The 18,455-nt window shown below is 44.1% G+C and overlaps 1 protein-coding gene and 1 pseudogene across 2 annotated transcripts in view; both read left to right on the top strand.

Annotated features, from left to right (window-relative positions):
- Positions 1 to 18,455, top strand: part of FAXC (failed axon connections homolog, metaxin like GST domain containing) — a 77,570-nt gene that overhangs the window by 24,113 nt on the left and 35,002 nt on the right. For both annotated transcript variants that reach the window (XM_047761418.1, XM_047761407.1), the window contains one exon: positions 3,890 to 4,113. In XM_047761418.1, coding sequence (XP_047617374.1) covers positions 3,890 to 4,113 — 224 coding nt within the window. The remainder of the gene's footprint in view (positions 1 to 3,889; positions 4,114 to 18,455) is intronic.
- On the top strand, positions 9,674 to 10,133 carry LOC125121434 (60S ribosomal protein L17-like; annotated as a pseudogene).

Below are 18,455 nucleotides of genomic sequence, written 5' to 3'. Positions count from 1 at the left end.
GGGAAGGAATAAAAATAAAAATCTTGGCAACATGTAAGAGGTGAGAGGAAAAGCAGCAGGGATGTAAGCTAATGGAGCATCCTAAGAAGGGGGCTTTTAGTGTTGGATGCTGAAGAGAGTGTAAGAAAGATAAACATGGAAAAGAAACTTTATTTGAACTTTGCAACAAGGAGGGATTTTTGGACAAGAGTAGTTTTGGTTTCTGCCACGTGGAGAGTTTGCTGGAAGCTTGGGTGTCGAGGACATGGATTTGTGTTATTCATCATGTAGATGCGTGTGGAAGTGAGGTCTTTGACCTGTTGAAATTGATTTAGGAATCAATCCATGAGGCATCCATTTTCTTTGGCATCGTCGTTTGTCCACACTTTGTGGGGCTTGACCCTGAAAGAGGCTGCCTGGCCCTCATTTGCTTCTCTGCCCTGATATTGGTCTGGAGTACTGGGCACAGGGAGTGAAAGAGAGGCAGGAAATCAAGAGCAGGGTGGGAAAGAGAAGGGAGGAAGGCCATATCATTTCTGAGGTTACTTTTAGCTGCAAAATTCCAAATCAACCTGGTGTTCCTTCTGTGCCCTGTGTCTCAGCAGAAAATGCAGGTAGAGAACCGGGGGTCTCTTGTTGCTTAGCTATGTGGCCCAGGCAGCTGCCTCTTCCATCCCCACTGGTCCTCTAAGCCTTTAGTCTTCTCAGACTCTTCTCCCACTGCTGTGCCCTCGTCTTCTGCTCCCAGAGGAGGCTATGTTCATCAGGCAGGAGCTCAGAGCCTGTCTGCAGCCCCTCCACTCTCCATCCCACAGAAAGCCATGTCCCTACTTCTCTCCAAGCTGGCCCTTCAAGTCTGGCCTTCTTGTTTTCTCTCTTGCCCTTGAACTAGGTTTTCCCCAAACCACTCCTTACCCTAGAAACTTTCTTAGGTGACCTCATCTCCTCTCAAAGCTTTAAAACTGCCACTACCATGGCCCTGCCCATAAACTCTTTATCTTGAGTCTAAACCTATCTTCTGAATTCTCCTCCATCTGGACATCCTCCCTAGAAGGCTCCATGGGACCTTCAAACGCAGCAGGCTAGCTCATCTTTCATCACCTAAACCCATCCCACCTTGTGTATGCGGGTGCTAGTTAAGGGCATTACCACCCACTCAGACCAGCCGCCTGGGATGGCTTCCTCTGCCAGCTTCTCCACTTCCAGCTCTTTCCTTGTCTTGCCACACATCTGATTACGTTTCTCATCTGCTTAAAACCTTTCAGTGGTTAAACTTTGTTCTCAAAATAAATTTTAGCAGTCTTTGCATCAGACCCATCTTGACCTGATCCGTGCCCACCCTTCCAGCTTCAACTCATGTAAATTCCCCCATCATCCTGGACCCCACTAGCCTCTCCTGAAGAGGCTGCATTTCACAGACCAGCCAGGGCTCCTCTCCATACCTTCTCCCTCTGCTCTACCTGGTGGACTTCTGCTCATCTTTCAAGATCATTTGTGCTTGGGATAGAACCTGTGCAATTTGTCTACAGAGAATGAATTCTTTTTTGCATCAGTCCATCAGTTTAGAGCCTCGTTTTTACACTTTCCTCATTTTTACATTTTCAGTGCTTCCTGGATGCTTTTATTACCTGGCCATGTTTAACTTAGGATAATTTAGTTTTATTCTCAGATCGCTACCTTCCAAAATTGTCAAGGATGGTATCAGCCTTTTGAGTTAGATCTAGTATAATTAGAATCAAAGTGCTGGTTATTCTAATGGAATATGAGAATTGACACCCTATTTAATGCAGGTGTAAAAAGAAAAGCAAATAGAAAAGCATTTCATTTGCATGTTTATAAAGAATCTCCTAGAATAAATGTGAAATCTTTTATAGCAAAAGCTTTGATTCTGCACACAGCAATTAGACACCATCACACTGTACTTTTTCCTCTTTTCAGTCAAAATTTCTTGACTCCTCAATACTTTCTTTTGAGAGACTTACAAAAATAGGTGCACAGAGTCTTCTAAGATTTGCAGGCCTCTTTCAGAAACTAATGAAGAGTTTATGGTTGCAGAACGGAGAGTGTGTTGAAATTGGGTGTAGGACTTTTCTGTCAAAATCAGAAAAACTTAAAACATTTAGAGAAATCTGTTTTTTTTTTTTTTAATTTTATTTTCATCTTTAGAGGAAAAAGCACTGAAAAGAAGAGAACTATATAAAGTAGTCAAGGTTTCAGGGTCTTCTTTTCAGCCCCCCTCGCCCTCCTTTTTTCTCCAGGCAGGAAGTAGCTACAATTTACTATCACCCTTTGGATATTTTCACTTTTCTGATGTTTTCACAGTAGCCAGTATTGTTACACCAACCAACACTAGGAGTGGAGATGACTGCCAGGACAGTTTTTATTGCTCATTATGAGGAAAAAAGAAACTATCTTATGCCTCTACACCCACAGCTACATTTTTCTCAGCATCCAGTAGGAAATCCTTTTAATCTCTCTCTACCAACACTATATATATTGGTTTTTAGGGCTGCACCCACAGCATATGGAGGTTCCCAGGCTAGGGTTCAATCAGAGCTACAGCTGCCGGCCTACGCCACAGCCACTGCAGTGCAGGATCTGAGCCACGTCTGCCACCTACACCACAGCTCACGGCAACACCAGATCCGTAACCCACTGATCGAGGCCAGAGATCGAACCCGCAACCTCATGGCTCCTAGTGGGATTCATTTCTACTGCACCACGACGGGAACTCCCACCAACACTATTAACCATAAAAACATTCCTGCGATTGTGTGGGTTCAGAGAATGAAATCAGCAAAGGCCTGGATCTTGCAGCCAACATGTCAACGAACAGCAAACAGCTGCCTAATTGTCCACACGTGTGACCCCAGAGCCCCGGACGGGTGTCTGCCCCAAGCACCCCACCCCAATGGGAGGGATGAACCAACCAAGTTCCTTTGATGTTTGCATTCACTTTAGAGTCCTGGATAACAAGCCGAGGCAGAGAGTTGCCTTTCTGGAGACTGGATCTTTTATGTACTATTTATAATTTATATGTTTTATAGTAAACATGGACAGCTGTACCTACTTCCTAATCCTCTCAAAAAGGCGAAAGGAGTTCCTGTTGTGGCTCAGCGGTAACGAACCCAACTAGTATCTGTGAGGATGCGGGTTCCATCCCTGGCCTTGCTCAGTGGGTTAAGGATCCTGCATTGCCGTGAACTGTGGTGTAGGTCGCAGACATGGGTCAAATCCTGAGTTCCTGTGGCTGTGGTGTAGGCCGGCAGCTGTAGCTCTGATTTGATCCCTGGCCTGGGAACTTCTATATGCCTCGGGTGTGGCCCTAAAAAGACCAAAAAAAAAAAAAAGGCAAAAAGATTTCTTTTTAAAAAATCCTTTTATGTCAGGAAAGAGAAAACGCATACATAGAGTGTACAAAACAAAAACGTGCAGCTTGATTAATTAACTAAGAGCATAGAGCTGTGTAGCTGTTACCTTGACCAAGAAAGCATAAAGTCAGCACCCCACTCACTGCTGCCTCCCCAATGCCCCTCACCCTTGTAGATACTCATTGTCTTACCTAAAAGCCTTTTAAAGCAGGTTTCTACTTGTTTTCTATGGGGTTGCCTAAGAAGAGGCAGAAGCATGGCTTTGGGGAGGGGTGGGGGAGGGGTCTGAGGGCAGGTGCAGGCAAGGGTCGGTGGCACAGGTGAGCTATCTGAATTTGTCACTGTTTTTCTCGAGGCCCAAGTCCAGGCACAGACTTGAGCCTGTTGTAATATCTGCCATGCCAGCTGCTCTCTGCCAAAGCTGCAATGATCCAGTCCCTCCAGAGTGTGCTCAACTCTCAGCCACTCACTGGAGATGGACTCTGTGGAGCTGCTCTGTATCTAATGCACAGTAGTAACTTGTTTCCACGCAATTCCAGGACCTTAGCTTATTGCCAGTGGGTGGACAATCTCAATGAGACCCGGAAGATGCTCTCTCTTAGTGGTGGCGGTCCCTTCAGTAACCTGCTGAGGTGGGTCGTGTGCCACATAACGAAAGGAATCGTGAAACGCGAGATGCACGGCCACGGCATTGGCCGCTTCTCAGAGGAAGAGATTTACATGCTGATGGAGAAGGACATGCGGTCGTTAGCGGGGCTTCTGGGTAATGTACCACGCCTTCTATTCTATATTTCCTCTCCTTGCTTTTTGCATGATTAGTAAAGCACTGTTAGTTGACTGATTTCAAGTTTTCTTTTGGTTGGTTTCTTTGCTTCCACGTGTAGGTTACAGACCCACCATGTAACCAGATCCCCTCATTTTCAGAAGCACAGGTCTCCCTCCTTAATCACTAGTATGTGACTGTTTCTCGTGTGGCAAGGCTCCGGGTGATGAGAATGTGGTGCAGCGTTACTAACTGGCTATAGGTGATGCTGGGTTTCTGAACGTGCTGTGAGCCAAGTCATATGTGGAGCAAGGAAGCTCTTCTGTTTATAAACAGGTTAGGGTGAAAGGCTGTTTATAAACACATCTGCTTGGAAGATCTGACTGTGTACCATCAACATCAAGAGAGATACTGACCCACCCAACGCCTGACGTTTTCTCACCTCTTTTGTTTCCCTTTGTCATCTCGAGCCTCTTATTAGCATGTTTATCTCTTCTGATTTTGTGTTTACTGCCCCCAGTGGGTTTAACTGTGCATGGGAATTGCTCAAAAAGAAACACAGAAGGGAGTTCCCGTTGTGGCACAGTGCAAAAACGAATCCAGCTAGTAACCACGAGGTTGTGGGTTCGATTCCCGGCCTCACTCAGTGGGTTAAGGATCTGGTATTGCCATGAGCTGTGGCAGCTGTAGCTCTGATTCATCCCCTAGCCTAGGAACCTCCATATGCTGCAGGTGCAGTCCTAAAAAGCAAAAAAAAAAAAAAAAAAAAGAGAGAGAGAGAAGCATGTAGGGGCATCTGCCTGCGGGTGAGTCAGGATGCTGAAATGAGTGATGCCCTTGCTCACCTGGTTAGTTGGAGGTGGCTGGGCTGACTTGACTCTGTACTAGGTAGAGTTTGAGTCTTAGGTAGAGTTTGAGTCTTAGCTCTGACAGTTCACCAACAGATCATTTCAATTCAGGAGCTTCAGCGTGTGAAATCATGGCCTCTCTTGGGGACAACTCATGTTTAGGGAGCCAAGGTCATAGGACCTAGTCCTTCAGGGCTGCCGATCTTGTCTGGGGACAGTGGGTTTTCACTGACCTTCTCTCAGTACCCTCATCTCTATTCTGGAATGCACTCGGTGCCTCACCTCTTCCAGGAGGTGGGGTTTGGGGTTTGTTTTGTTGAAACCTACCTGGTGCCCAGGAACTGAGGGCTGTGCCGGGTGGAACCTGCCCTGTGCAGGGTGACCCACTCTGGCTCCTTCCAGCTCCTCACTCCAGATGCTTACTGGACCTAGAGTCCTTCCCTGAACCTGGCCTGCAGGGGGAGAACCCAACAGAACAGCCAGCTCTTGACCAGCTCTGTTATGTGGAGGCTTTGATGCTGCCTGGGCCCCTGACATTCAAATCCTTGTGCTTTGCCTCCCTGACCAGGTGGGCCAGCCTGATGTAGTTATGAGTGGAATTGGCCTCAAGTTTGTCTCATTCCTTTGGAAACAGTACTGGACTCTTGGCCTCCCAGTGAGGGGAACAAAGGGCCATTTCCTCCTTAGCAATGGCTCTGTCTGCTCCTGGCTTCCTCCCCAGCTCACGCTGCAGGGAGCCCCAGAAAGCCTGGAGCTGAGCTCTGGAAGGAATGACAGCTCACCTCTAATCACTTAACACTGTTGGTTCCTTAACCAGAGAGGGCTGATTGTGTCCTTTCTAGGGCATTTTTGTTTGGGAGAACCTGGGAGCAGGGTGATAACAGTAATAATGATAGTGCCAGTGTTTCTCTGGTGTTTAATGACTTAGAGAAATGCTTTCTCCCCAGAGATAGCGAGATAGGAGGCAAATGAAGCACTGATGGCTGGGCTAGGTACCTGGCAAGTATTCCAAATGGCATCCCAAGTCCAGATAATTTTCTAGGATGAGAAACTGAATGGGTTACTTAAAAAGCTGGTGTTTACTGGATTGGGGCCCTGGAAGCAGTCCAGCTTTGAACTCTCATTGGGGAAGCACTTTGCCTGCATTCGTGAGGGCGAGCTCTCTGGCTGAATACCATAATTTTTCTTGTTAAATGAGGCAGAAAACACCTCCTTCCCCTTTCATCTGGGGGTATGGCTTACTTTTAATGTCCAACTGCCTAAAAGACTCAAAGTGCAAAATGACTTTTTTGTTGAGATATTTGAAGATTTAGGGAAATTGTCCAGGGAGTCACTTGACTCGTCAGGATAAATTAGTTATTTCTGTTTCAGTTCGGTTGACTTTAGTGATTTGACACCTTCTCTGTGTCAGGAGCTGGGGAACAGAATACACAGATGAGTTAGAGATCATTGCCGTTCTCAGGTGCTTACAGCCCAGTGGGAGATATGAACCTGTAAGCCAAGGGCAGGGAGATTACACTCCATAGCTGGTGGCCCTTCCCTTCCCTTCCCTTCCCTTCCCTTCCCTTCCCTTCCCTCCTTCCTCCCTCCTTCCCTCCCTTCCTTCTTTTTTAGGGCTGCTCCTGCAGCATATGGAAGTTCCCAGCCTAGTGGTCAAATGGGAGCTGCAGCTGCCGGCTTACATCACAGCCATAGCAACGCTGGATGGAGTCACATCTGCAACCTGTGCTGAAGATTGAAGCAACATTTGATCTTTAATCCACTGAGCAAGGCCAGGGATGGAACCCACATTCTCATTGAAACAATGTTGAGTCCTTAACCCACTGAACAAGGGGAACTAGGTTTCTTTCTTTTTTTAATGGCCTGTGAGCTAAAAATAGTTTTAACATTGTTGAAACATAAGGGGGAAAAATACCACAGAGATCACATGTGGCCTGGAAAGCCTCAAGTTTTCACCACCTGGCCCTCCATAGAAGTTTGCTCTAAAGGAGTAGCTATGCGTGAGTGTGTAAGTTAGGCTGCGGCAGAGCCCGTGATGGAGGTCTACACTTGTGCTCCAGGGACTCAGCAGAAGCCGGGGTGACAAGGCAGGAGAACTGGTAGGGCCACAGAAGAGGCGGCAGCTGTATTGGCCCCCAAAGTAAACAGTTGTCCTGGTGCAGAAAATAAGGAAGGACCTTCCAGGCAAATTGTGAGAAAAGGGGTCCTGGGTGAGGGGTATTTGGGGCTCATGGTTGAAATGAAGAACTGAAGTTAGTTTGAGGCTACATTATAAAGGTGATAATAACTGTCATGCTCAGAGATGTGCACTTGATCTGAAAACATGGAAATGTTGCAGATTTCTGGATATAAGAGAAAAAGAGCTGTATCTGTGATTTAGAAATTTGGCTCTGTTTTTGTCATAGAGGATGGATTGCGTCTGAGGGGTAGGTGGTAAAGAGAGACCAGAGACAGGCAGTGACTATCTGTGGATGTAGTTTAAAGTTTCTAATTAATTCAAATTCAAATAAAAATTAAATTTAAATAGAATCAATTAAACAAAATGAGTGAATTTTAATTTTGGCGTATTAAAAAAAATCTTTAGGAGTTCCCGTTGTGGCTCAACAGTAACGAACCTGACTAGGATCCATGAAGATGTGGGTTTGATCCCTGGCCTTGCTCAGTGAGTTATGGATCCAGCATTGCCATAAGCTGTGGTGTAGGTTGCAGACACAGCTTGGATCCCACATTGCTGTGACTGTGGCGTAGGCTGGTAGCTGCAGCTCCAATTTGACCCCTAGCCTGGGAACTTATATGTGCAGCAGGTACAGCCCTAAAAAACAAAACAAACAAACAAAAAACCAAAACAGAAACCTTTACAATCAGATCAAGGAGAAACTGAATAGAAAATATGATTTAATGATATAAAATACACTAGCAGTATTGATTACGAATTGCTAGGAGGAAAATTATAATTCTCTCAGGACTGAAACGGCATTTGCTAATGAAATTCAGGATTCACTCCCGATAAAAACTCTTAGTAGAAGACCCGAAGACTAGTTCTTTAGCGAGAACAAGGATGTTAAGCCAATAGCAAATGTCATACTTAATGAGCCACCAGGAGCATCTCAAAGTAAAATACAGGATAAGGACGCCCACTCTTATGATTTAATGTAGTTTTGGGAGAGCCTTTCAGTGTAGTTGGACAACATGAAAAAGAGATGATATCTTCATGTCAGAAAGGAGGAGACAAAATTATTATTTGTAGAAATTAAGAGATTAAGTAGCTAAAATAATGGAGATCAACTAGAGTTATTGTGGATGACGGGAGCATTCATTGTGTTTGCAAATGTTACAAGCATGCAGATACGTACAGTTTTCTTGAATATCTCAAATAAGCAACTAGAAAATATAATTTAAAAAATCCCAGTCACGGTAGCACTAGAAACTTAAAATATTAGAAATATAATTTATCAGAAATAGTCAGTACCTGCAGAAATAAACAATCCTAATAAGAGAGAGAAGTTTTAGCAAACGGAGGGTGTACTTTCATTCACTGACTGATGCATTCGTTTGAGAGTGGTGACTCGAGAGCCAGAGGCAAACCCCAGCTCCCTCACTTACTAGCTCTGCGACCCTGGGCCCATTTCTTAACTCTCTGGGTCTTAGTTTTCTCATGTATAAAATGGGGACAATCACAGTGAGAAAGAAAGTCATATGTGAAGTGCTCCGAACGGTGCCTGGCACGCAGGAAGCAATGTGACAACAAACATATTAAAGTACAACCCTGACAAGTGTCAGGAAGGAGAGGTTCAAGGTGCCATGAGAGCCAAGAAGGGGGTCGCCTAGAGGTCAGGGCTAGTCTCTGTTTAGTTTTGCGTGGTCCTGTGTCCCCTGTGGGAAGGTACGTGTTTGAAGCAGGGATACCCCATGCAGTGAGTACCTGATTTGCACCTCAGGCAAGAAGGGCACACATTGTCTAGTTCCACTCTCCTCCCCAAAGGGTAAGAGTCAGAAGAGCATGGAGGAACAGAAAGGTTGGGTGTTTTGGGAAGCAGTGTGGGTGGAGGCAGGCAGCCTCATGGCCAGCCCATCAGAGGAGTCCTGGAGTCAGATCCCTGGGCTCAGACCTTGGGCTCCACCGCTTACCAGCTGTGTGACTTAACATGAATGACTCGAGTTTTTTCACCTGCAAAATAGGTGCACCTGTAGAGTAGGTACAGCCAAGAGTGTGAGGACTAAATGACTGATGATTGATACGACATATTCACTACAGTGTCTGGCACATAATGAATGCCAAGTAAGTGTTAGCTATTTCACCAATTTTACAGGTTTTGTATGTAATACAATTTCATTAGGAACATTATTTCCTGGGAAAAATTACTTGTGAGAAAAACCTTTTTTCCCCTGATTTTTACATTTATTTGTTAAGTTTAGAAATTCGGAAGGGTTCAGAGTCTCTTCGTATTCTCTGTCCGAGTGGTGAATCCTCCGTTTATAGCTGCCATCCTGGCCCTGGCTGCGCCAGTTTTGAAATTCTCGGGAGGAGGACCCTTGTGGTTTCTGATTCCTAACTAGTGGCGGTGTCCCTGTGTGAGGGAGACGTATCGGAGTCACCAGCTTGGCGCCCCGATGCTGTCGGGGCATGATGGGCGGGAATGGGGGTGATGGAGGGACAGGCAGTCTGTGGTCGGTGCTGACTCCTGAGGTCCAGTGTCTCACGGTGACCTCTAAAAACTGCCCAGGCCATTAAGGGTGTGCATATCTGAAAAGCCACCAAGTATCTGAAGGATGTCACTCTACAGAAGCAATGTGTGCCATTCCGTCATTACAATGGTGGAGTTGGTAGGTGTGCCCAGGCCAAACAGTGGGGCTGGACATAGGGTTGGTGGCCCAAAAAGAGTACAGAATTTTTATTGCACGTGCCCCCAAATGCAGAGAGTAACAGTAATGATGAACTTAAGGGCCTGGATGTAGATTCTCTGGTTATTGAGCACATCCAGGTGAACAAAGCCCCAAAATACTGTGCAGGACTTAGAGAGCTCGTGGTTCCATCAACCCTTACATGAGTTCTCCCTGCCACACTGAGATGACCCTTACCAAAAAAGAGCGATTGTTCCTAAGCCAGAAGAGGAGTTTGCACAGAAGTAAACGATATCCCAGAAGAAACAAAAACTTATGGTCTGGGAATAAATTTTGCAAAAATAAATGCAAATAAAAGTAAAAAAAAAATTTGGAAAGATTCAGAAAAGCACAAGAAGGAAGATATGTCACTGAAATCTTATAGTATATTCCTAACCACAGTTGCCATTTTGGTGTATACCTTTTTTTTAAAATGTGGTATGTATCTTCTCAATATTTTAATACATAACTTTGAATCATATATATGATTATATATATGTATATGTGTTTGTGTACACATGTATGTAATTTTGAAGCCTGTCTTTTCCCTGCCTAATATATTACAAATATTTTCTTCTATTATTAAGTATTCTATGCCATGCAATTCTATGTGCCTGATCTCACACTTGATGCCATAAAAACTGACATAAGATTTGTCAACCAAAACCCCACTTTGCCCTCTGCTCCCTTTATATTTCTGTTCTGTTATTAATCCCAAGTCTACAGGCATGCACTTGAAGTGGAGGAAAATGAGACAGAATGAGCATAAGAAATATAAAGCTGTATCCCCCATTAGCACAGAGATGCTGGAAGAGAAGATAGAATCTAGTGCAAAGTCATGTCACCCATTTGGCAGATGAGGAAACCGAGGCCCAGGAAGGTTGAATGACTTGCCCACAGTCAGACAAATAGTAAAATGTGGAGGCAGAAATCAAATCCAGGCTGTCTGACTCTAGTTCCCTGCTATTTTCTGGCCCAGCAACTACCTTGAAGTTCCCCGGGAGTTGTGACTGAAAGGGGATCATGTTATGTCAGGACGACTCCTTGAGAGCATTTTCTGAAGTTGCCAGAACTTCAGCTGGCAAGGTAAAATGTAATCTTCAAGGTAATTTTACAGTTTCTTTTATGACATTGCTCCTGGAGGCTGAGGGCAGCAAGAAATAGGAGTCTTATCATTGATGTCGGTTTCCTGCACTTTGTGAGTTAAAGTCATACTCGTCCTTAGGAGGCTAGCTCCCAACAAAGAGATAGATGTGTTAAGACTCCAGGTGGAAGCGCACAAGCACTTGAGGAGAAAAGCTCTCTTTTTTTAGGAACTGCTATTGAAAGAGCCAGGTAATAAATTGGAATTTGTAAATGAAAGTAAGAAAACAAGCTGATTTCTAGCCAGCTGTGCTTGACTGATACAAAGTGAAATGCACTTTTTCCTCCCAGTCTGGAACCTTCTATTGAGTCATAAGAATGGTTTGGGGAGTCTTTATTTTTCAGACATGTGCCATTGGGTTGGCACATGTCAAAGAGCCAAATCTGTTATTTTAATAAACACTAGTATGTGATCTTGGCTATTTAATAAAGAGGAAGGGGATGCAAAGTGATGCTTCCTTTCAAAGGGAGCAAAATGAGTCACTTGCCATGTGTGCCTCATGTCACTGTATCAGCACCTATAGTTACAATGTGATATGGTTTTTCAGAATGACTGTATTTTTGCTATTGAACTAAAAAAAAAATCATTAAAATTTTTGTTTTTCAGTTTGCATAAATAGTTTTGTTTTTATAATACATAGATATTTGACTGATCAATTAGTTCTTAGTTAAATAATACATAGAAGATTAAAATAGGCTTTTGTGATTAGTAATAGAAAATCTCTAGCTCATGCTTAACCAGAAATGCCTTTGGAGTTTCATCCCTCCCAGTCTGAAAAGCCTTGCTATGAAATAAAAGCAGTGATGCAGTGTATTAATCTTGTATCTTGCATCTTTACCAAATTCATTGATGAGCTCTAGGTGTTTTCTGGTGGCGTCTTTAGGGTTTTCTGTGTATAGTATCATGTCATCTGTAAACAGTGCCAGTTTTACGTACTTCCTCCTCTCCTATTTGGATTCCCTTTCCTTGCTTTTCTTCTGTGATTGCTGTGGCTAGGACTTACAGTGCTCTGTTGGATAAAGGTAGTAAGAGGGTCTTCCTTGCCTTGTTCCTTATCTTGGGGGAAATGCTTTCAGCTTTTCACTGTTGAGTGTGGTATTAGCTGTGGGTTTGTCACATATGGACTTTATTGTGAGAGAGCTGGTCTCAGTGAGCTGGGACTCTGGAGCAAGAAGCTGGGCTTGGTAAGAAATGGATTGAGGGGAGTTCCCATCGTGGCTCAGTAGAAACGAATCTGACTAGCATCCATGAGGATGCAGGTTCAATCCCTGGCCTCGCTCAGTGGATTAAGGATCCAGCATTACCGAGAGCCATGGCGTTGCTATGGCTGTGGTGTAGGCTGGCAGCTGTAGCTCTGATTTTATCCCTAATCTGGGGACTTCCATATGCCAAGGGTGCAGCCCTAAAAAAAAAAAAAAATTATGGCTGGGATCTTGTAGCTGTTGCACAGGAGCTGCCTTCTATGGAGTTTATGACTTAGGTTTTTGCCAAACCCTGTCTTTCTTCTTCTTCTTCTTCTTCTTCTTTTTTTTTTTTTTTTTTTTTGCTTTTTAGGGCCACACTTGAGACATATGGAGGTTCCCAGGCCAGGGGCTGAATTGGAGCTGTAGCTGCCGGCCTACACCACAGCCACTGCAATGAAGGATCCAAGCTGCGTCTGCGACCTACGCCACAGCTCACGGCAATGCTGGATCCTTAACCCACTGAGCGAGGCCAGGGATCAAACCCCCAACCTCATGGTTGCTAGTCAGATTCATTTCATCTGTGCCATAACGGGAACTTCCCAAACCCTGTCTGCAGTTTTATACTACCTGTCTTGTGGTTCTCAAGCTTCCCCCAGTCACAGTGCAAGATCTGGATTTGATGCATTTGGAAAGCAGCTTTTGTCAGGTGGACCAGATCTAAGGGTTATTAAGGAAGGCTGAGGTGGCAGTGCCTTGTATGTGGGCAGTCGGGATGGATTGAGACTGGGCCTAAGTTTCTTTTCCTGTCTCTAACTGACCCTAGGGCTCAGCTGGGGAAACAGGCTGCAGGATGGGGGTGTTGGTGGTGGTAGTTCAGACTATTACAGTGGGGTCTTAAGGATGCTGTGCATTTATCTGGTCATGATGAAGCAGCACAGATGACTGCAATTTAATATTTCTTTGCCTTTGATTGGACTTTTATAGACCCTGCCTGGTGACACAGCAGTTACCTCATGGGAAAAGCAAATGAATAATTGGCACATAGAGTTGGTTTGGGAGACATAAGATATAAGCATATAAGGGGTAGAATAATAAAGATACAGTTTTAGGAGTTCCTGTCATGGCTCAGAGGAAACGAATCTGATTATCATCCACGAGGACACAGTTTTGATCCCTGGCCTTGCTCAGTGGGTTAAGGATCTGGCATTGCTGTGAGCTGTGGTGTAGGTCATAGATACAGCTCGGATCTGGTGTTGCTGTGGCTGTGGTGTAGGCCAGCAGCTGTAGCTCCAATTCAACCCCTTGCCTGGGAACATCCATATGCCAAGGTGTGGCTCTAAAAAGACAAAATAAATAAATAAATAAATACAGTTTCAGTTATGAGGCTCAGCTGGGCACTGTTGGTGGGCAGTAAACACTTGCTAGATGAATGAAGGAAAGAATGAGTGAATTCAAGACACATTTAGCTGACAGTCAATGCGGCACTCTGGGATCTGTGGATCTGAGACTTTCTGAGCCAAAACCTGAAATTTGTGAATGCTTTTAAGATGTAGGAACAGAAATAGTGATGGGTTGTCTAAGTGGAAACTGCAATTTCCTACCAAAGAATGTTCTTTTTAGCCATGACAAGAGACCTTAGGGGGAGTATACCTTTAAGAATTAGAATGCAGACAGAAGGGTAATGCCTTTGACTTAGGACTGTATGAGTTGACTGTGGGTGAACGTACATGCATTCTGTTCCTCCTGTGAGGGGCTGGGAACAAGTTGGGCACAGCCCTGGCCCTTAGCACTGCTGCCGGAGGGAAATATTGTCATAACATTTGTAATAGCAACATTTGTGAGAAGTAGCAGGTTCAACCGAGAGCATTTTTGTAGAGGAAACTGACATGCTGAAAGGAGTTTCGAAAGGCTTCTTTGAGAGGATGACATTTAAGCTGGGCTCTGAAGATAAGCTGGAGTCGGGTTGGCATGTGTGTGGAGAGAGGAACTGGGGTGCTGCAGGGAGGAGATGAACTTGGAACGTAGAAGGAACATCACATGTGAAGGCTCTGAGTGGAAAGGCAGCTGGGAGCCTTCAAGCAACAGGATGATGGCCAGTGTGTCTGGAAAGCTGGTAAGAGTAAGATGTGTGGTGTGAGGTGGAGGTAGGCAGGGCCTGGATCCTACAGGCCTTCCATGTCACATAGATAACTCAGCCTTTTATTTTTTTTAGGGCTGCCGGCAGCATATGGAATTTCCCAGGCTAGGGGTCAAATCAGAGCTGCTGCTGCCGGCCACAGCCACAGCCACAACACAGAATCCGAGCTGCGTCTGTGACCTACACTGCAGCTCACACAGCAACACCAGATCCTTAACCCACTGCACGAGGCCAGGGATTGAACTGGCAACCTCATGGATCCTAGCCAGGTTCGTTACTGCTGAGCCACAGCAGGAACTCCATAACTCAGGCTTTATTCCGAGAGAAGTGGAATCCATCAGAGGTTGAAAGTAGGGAAGTGGTGAGGACTTCATTTATGCTTATGATTCTAGAAGGGCCAAGAACAAATCTGGGCCTCTTGAGGAGCCTGGAAAGATAAGGTGGTTTTGGACTATAGCCTTGGCAGTAAATTTAGTGAGTATATATGTGTGTCAGGGGAGGGAGGTGGTGATGGACAGGGCAGGGGTGAGGATTGACCACGTTCTCTGTGTGAAAGTTTAGTAATAAGCAGAGTAGCCATTCCCAGAGCCGGGGACCCCTGGAGAGAAGAGGAAGATCATGAATTTCAGTTGTGGATGTACCGATTATGTGATTCCGAGACAGGGGCATGAGTGGAGAGGAAGTGTATGAAAAAATACATACACTTTCAAATCAGTGGAGAAAAGACCAATTAACTCAGTCAAATGGTCTTAGAATAGCTGGCCAACCATCTGGAACAAAATAAATACACCCTGACTTTACGTCATACCCCTGAATAAAATCCAAACAGATCAAGCATTTCAGTGTAAAAAATAAAACCAAAAAGGTGCCAGGATAAAATATGGGAAACTTTTATATAATCTTAATTTGGGAATATTTTTCTAATAATGGCACCAAAGGGGGAAACTAGAAAAAGAAAAATTGATGTGGTAGCTTATGTGAGAAAAAGAAAACAAACCTTCTTTATGTCAAAAATCACCATAAATAGGAGTTCCCGTCATGTTGCAGTGGAAACGAATCCGACAAGGAACCATGAGGTTGCCGGTTCGATCCCTGGCCTTGCTCAGTGGGTTAAGGATCTGGTATTGCTGTGAGCTATGGTGTAGTTGCAGACGCAGCTCGGATCTGGTGTTCCTGTGGCTCTGGTGTAGGCCAGCAGCAACAGCTCCGATTAGACCCCTAGCCTGGGAATCTCTTTGTAGGGTTTGGCCCTACAAAGACAGAAAAGACCAAAAAAAAAAAAAAAAAATCACCGTAAGTAAAGTTAAGATTGAAGTGAGTAGGTTGAGAAATGTTCATGACATGTGACAAAACAATTCATATTTCTAAATTTATGAACTTTTACAAATCAGTAAGAAAAGTGAGTACCTAAGGAGAAAATGGGGCAAAAGACATAAAAGTTAATTTGCAAAGACAATACAGATAATCAACAAACACTTGATTATTAATGTTCAACTTCTTTGGTAATCAAAGCAACACAGATTAAAAAATCGGGTAACACTCTGTCCATCAAATTAGCCAAGTTTTTTTTTTTTTAATTAAAAAAAATATGTGAAGTGTCTACAGGGGTGTGGAGGAATATTCCTCTGCTGGTAGGAATAAAAAACGCATACTTTCTGAAGTTGAGTTTCACAGTTTCAGAAGTCATAGAATTTTACATATTTACAGTGGGCCCTCTGTATCCACCTGGGTTCCGCATCTGTGGTTCAGTTGAGTGTGGTTTGTGTACTCTGTTTAGGATCCGCGATTGGTTGAATCTGTGGATGCGGAACCTGTGGATATGGAGGGCTGACCAAAATACTTAAACATCCGCAGAATTTGGTATTTGCGGGAGTCCTGGAACCGATACCCCAGGAGTGACTGTATTTACTAAATATCAAAGCCTTTGGGGTTTCTTCCTAAGAAAAGTATTTCAAAGATTTTATTTTTTTAATCTATAAAGAGGATTATAATACTGAAACATTGAAATGTTACTCTTATTAATAGTATGGATTTTTTTTTTTTTTGGTCCACAGTTTTTGGCTTTTGTTTAAGATGTTTACAGGAAACTTAAGGTACTAGGCTCTCCCCCTACCCCCATCCTCCCCCCCCCCTTTATATTGTCATATATTGTCAACTTTCTCTTCTTTCAGAGCACCTGAAGGTTTCACCATGGCAGAACACATGTAAATGATATATCCTTAGTTGCCCACTTGTGGATCCTTTGTAAGTAATTTGCACTTCTCTCCAGAATGAGTGATACGTTTCATCAGTTCTCTTTGGTCACAGCCATACGCAAGTTATTCCTATTGCAAAGGATGTTCTAAAGAGCTGAGCAGAGAGCTGTAATGTCAGGAGGTTGATGTTTGTGAGAGAGCTCAGGACTTTAAAAGTTCTTTTTTTTTTTTTTGTCTTTTTGTCATTTTCTTGGGTCGCTCCCGTGGCATATGGAGGTTCCCAGGCTAGGGGTCGAATCGGAGCTGTTGCTGCTGGCCTACTCCAGGGCCACAGCAACGCAGGATCCGAGCCACGTCTGTGACCTACACCACAGCTCACGGCAATGCCGGATCGCCAACCCACTGAGCAAGGGCAGGGACTGAACCCGCAACCTCACGGTTCCTAGTCGGATTCGTTAACCACTGCGCCACGACGGGAACTCCTAAAAGGTCTTTTTTTTTAAAGGATACAAAGCGACAGCAAGGAGAAAGCCTTAACACTCAGCTCATAATTTGCTTCTATATAAGTAAGTTGAATTAAAGTCTAAGCTAGATGAGAAGGTCAAAGAGCATTTCAGTATTTTTAAACAACCAAAGAGTAACAAGCAAATTATTTGAACATTATTAATTACTATTTAAAAATTTGTTTTTATGACCATATGTGTGGCATATGGAAGTTCCTGAGCTAAGAGCTGAATCAAACCTGCAGCTGCAGGCCTGCATGCCACAGCTTGCAGTGACGTCAGATCCTTAATCCACTGAGTGAAACCAGGGATCCAACCCACATCCTCATAGATACCATGTCAGGTTCTTAACCCACTGAGCCACAATGGGAACTCCTGAACATTGTTTTTGTGTCACTTATGCCTACCAGGTGCTTTGCTAGGCTCTTGGAAACAACAATGAATAAGAATGGTCTCTACTTTCAAGACGCTTATAGTAGAGCTCACATGTCTAGGTTCAAACAACATCTTAGGATGTGAAAAATTTCCTGTGTGATCTTGGAATTCCATTTGTAATCTTTCAGAAATGGGGAGCCAGGAAATATGTCAGAAGATTGAGATAGGAAATCATCTCTGTTTCCAAAAGGGGAGGGAGAATTAGATTCTCATAATGCAATAAAATGCTAGAATGAATTATTGGATAGATGGCTGGTTCTCTTGAAGGACTATTACTGGTTCATTGTGAATAACCAATAGTGACTGCAGTTATCCCTCAGTGTCCACTGGGGATTGGTTCTGGGACCTGCTGCTTTACCAAAGTCCACAGATGCTCAAATCCCATGGTTGACCCTTTCTATCTATGGGTTCGGTGTTGTTGGATTCAACTAACCTTGGACAGTGTGTGTATACAGTGTATTTATGGAAAAAATATGTATAAGTGGGCCTGCAGCAGTTCAACCTCATGTTGTTCAAGGGTCAACTGTACTGTGTTTTCTTGACTTTCTGGACCTACTAATTGGATAGGCAGTCTCTTGATTTCTTCAGACCATTGGAGATCATCTCTTATGATAGGCTTATCAAGATGGCAGATTTTCAAAGGGGGCCTCATGGATGCATATGGTGCCCTAAGCTGTCTTGAGGGGACTGGTTTGGGGGAGGCGGGAGGGAGCCATCTCTGATTGGACTCTCTCTACCCTTTCTTCACCTAGAGAGGCTCTTCTGTTATCTGTTTATGTATTGGGAATCTGTTGTACTTTGTTTGTTATAGAACTTCCCTGACTAAAGAAAAAAGTGTGAAATCTCCTGGATTAATTGGTGGTGGATGCCTGCTTGGTTGAATAACTGTATGCATGAAGGGTGCCCATTAATGAATTGATATTACCTGAATCTCCAAGGACACTGCCCTTGACTTTTCTCAAAGATCTGTTGACAACTTCAAAGACTTGCTTAATGATTTTTTTTTTTGTCTTTT

The sequence above is a fragment of the Phacochoerus africanus genome, chromosome 2 (assembly GCF_016906955.1).
Source record: "Phacochoerus africanus isolate WHEZ1 chromosome 2, ROS_Pafr_v1, whole genome shotgun sequence".
Taxonomy (NCBI): Eukaryota; Metazoa; Chordata; class Mammalia; order Artiodactyla; family Suidae; genus Phacochoerus; species Phacochoerus africanus.
The sequence above is the reverse complement of the archived record's forward strand: the minus strand, read 5'-3'. Positions and strand labels throughout refer to the sequence as shown.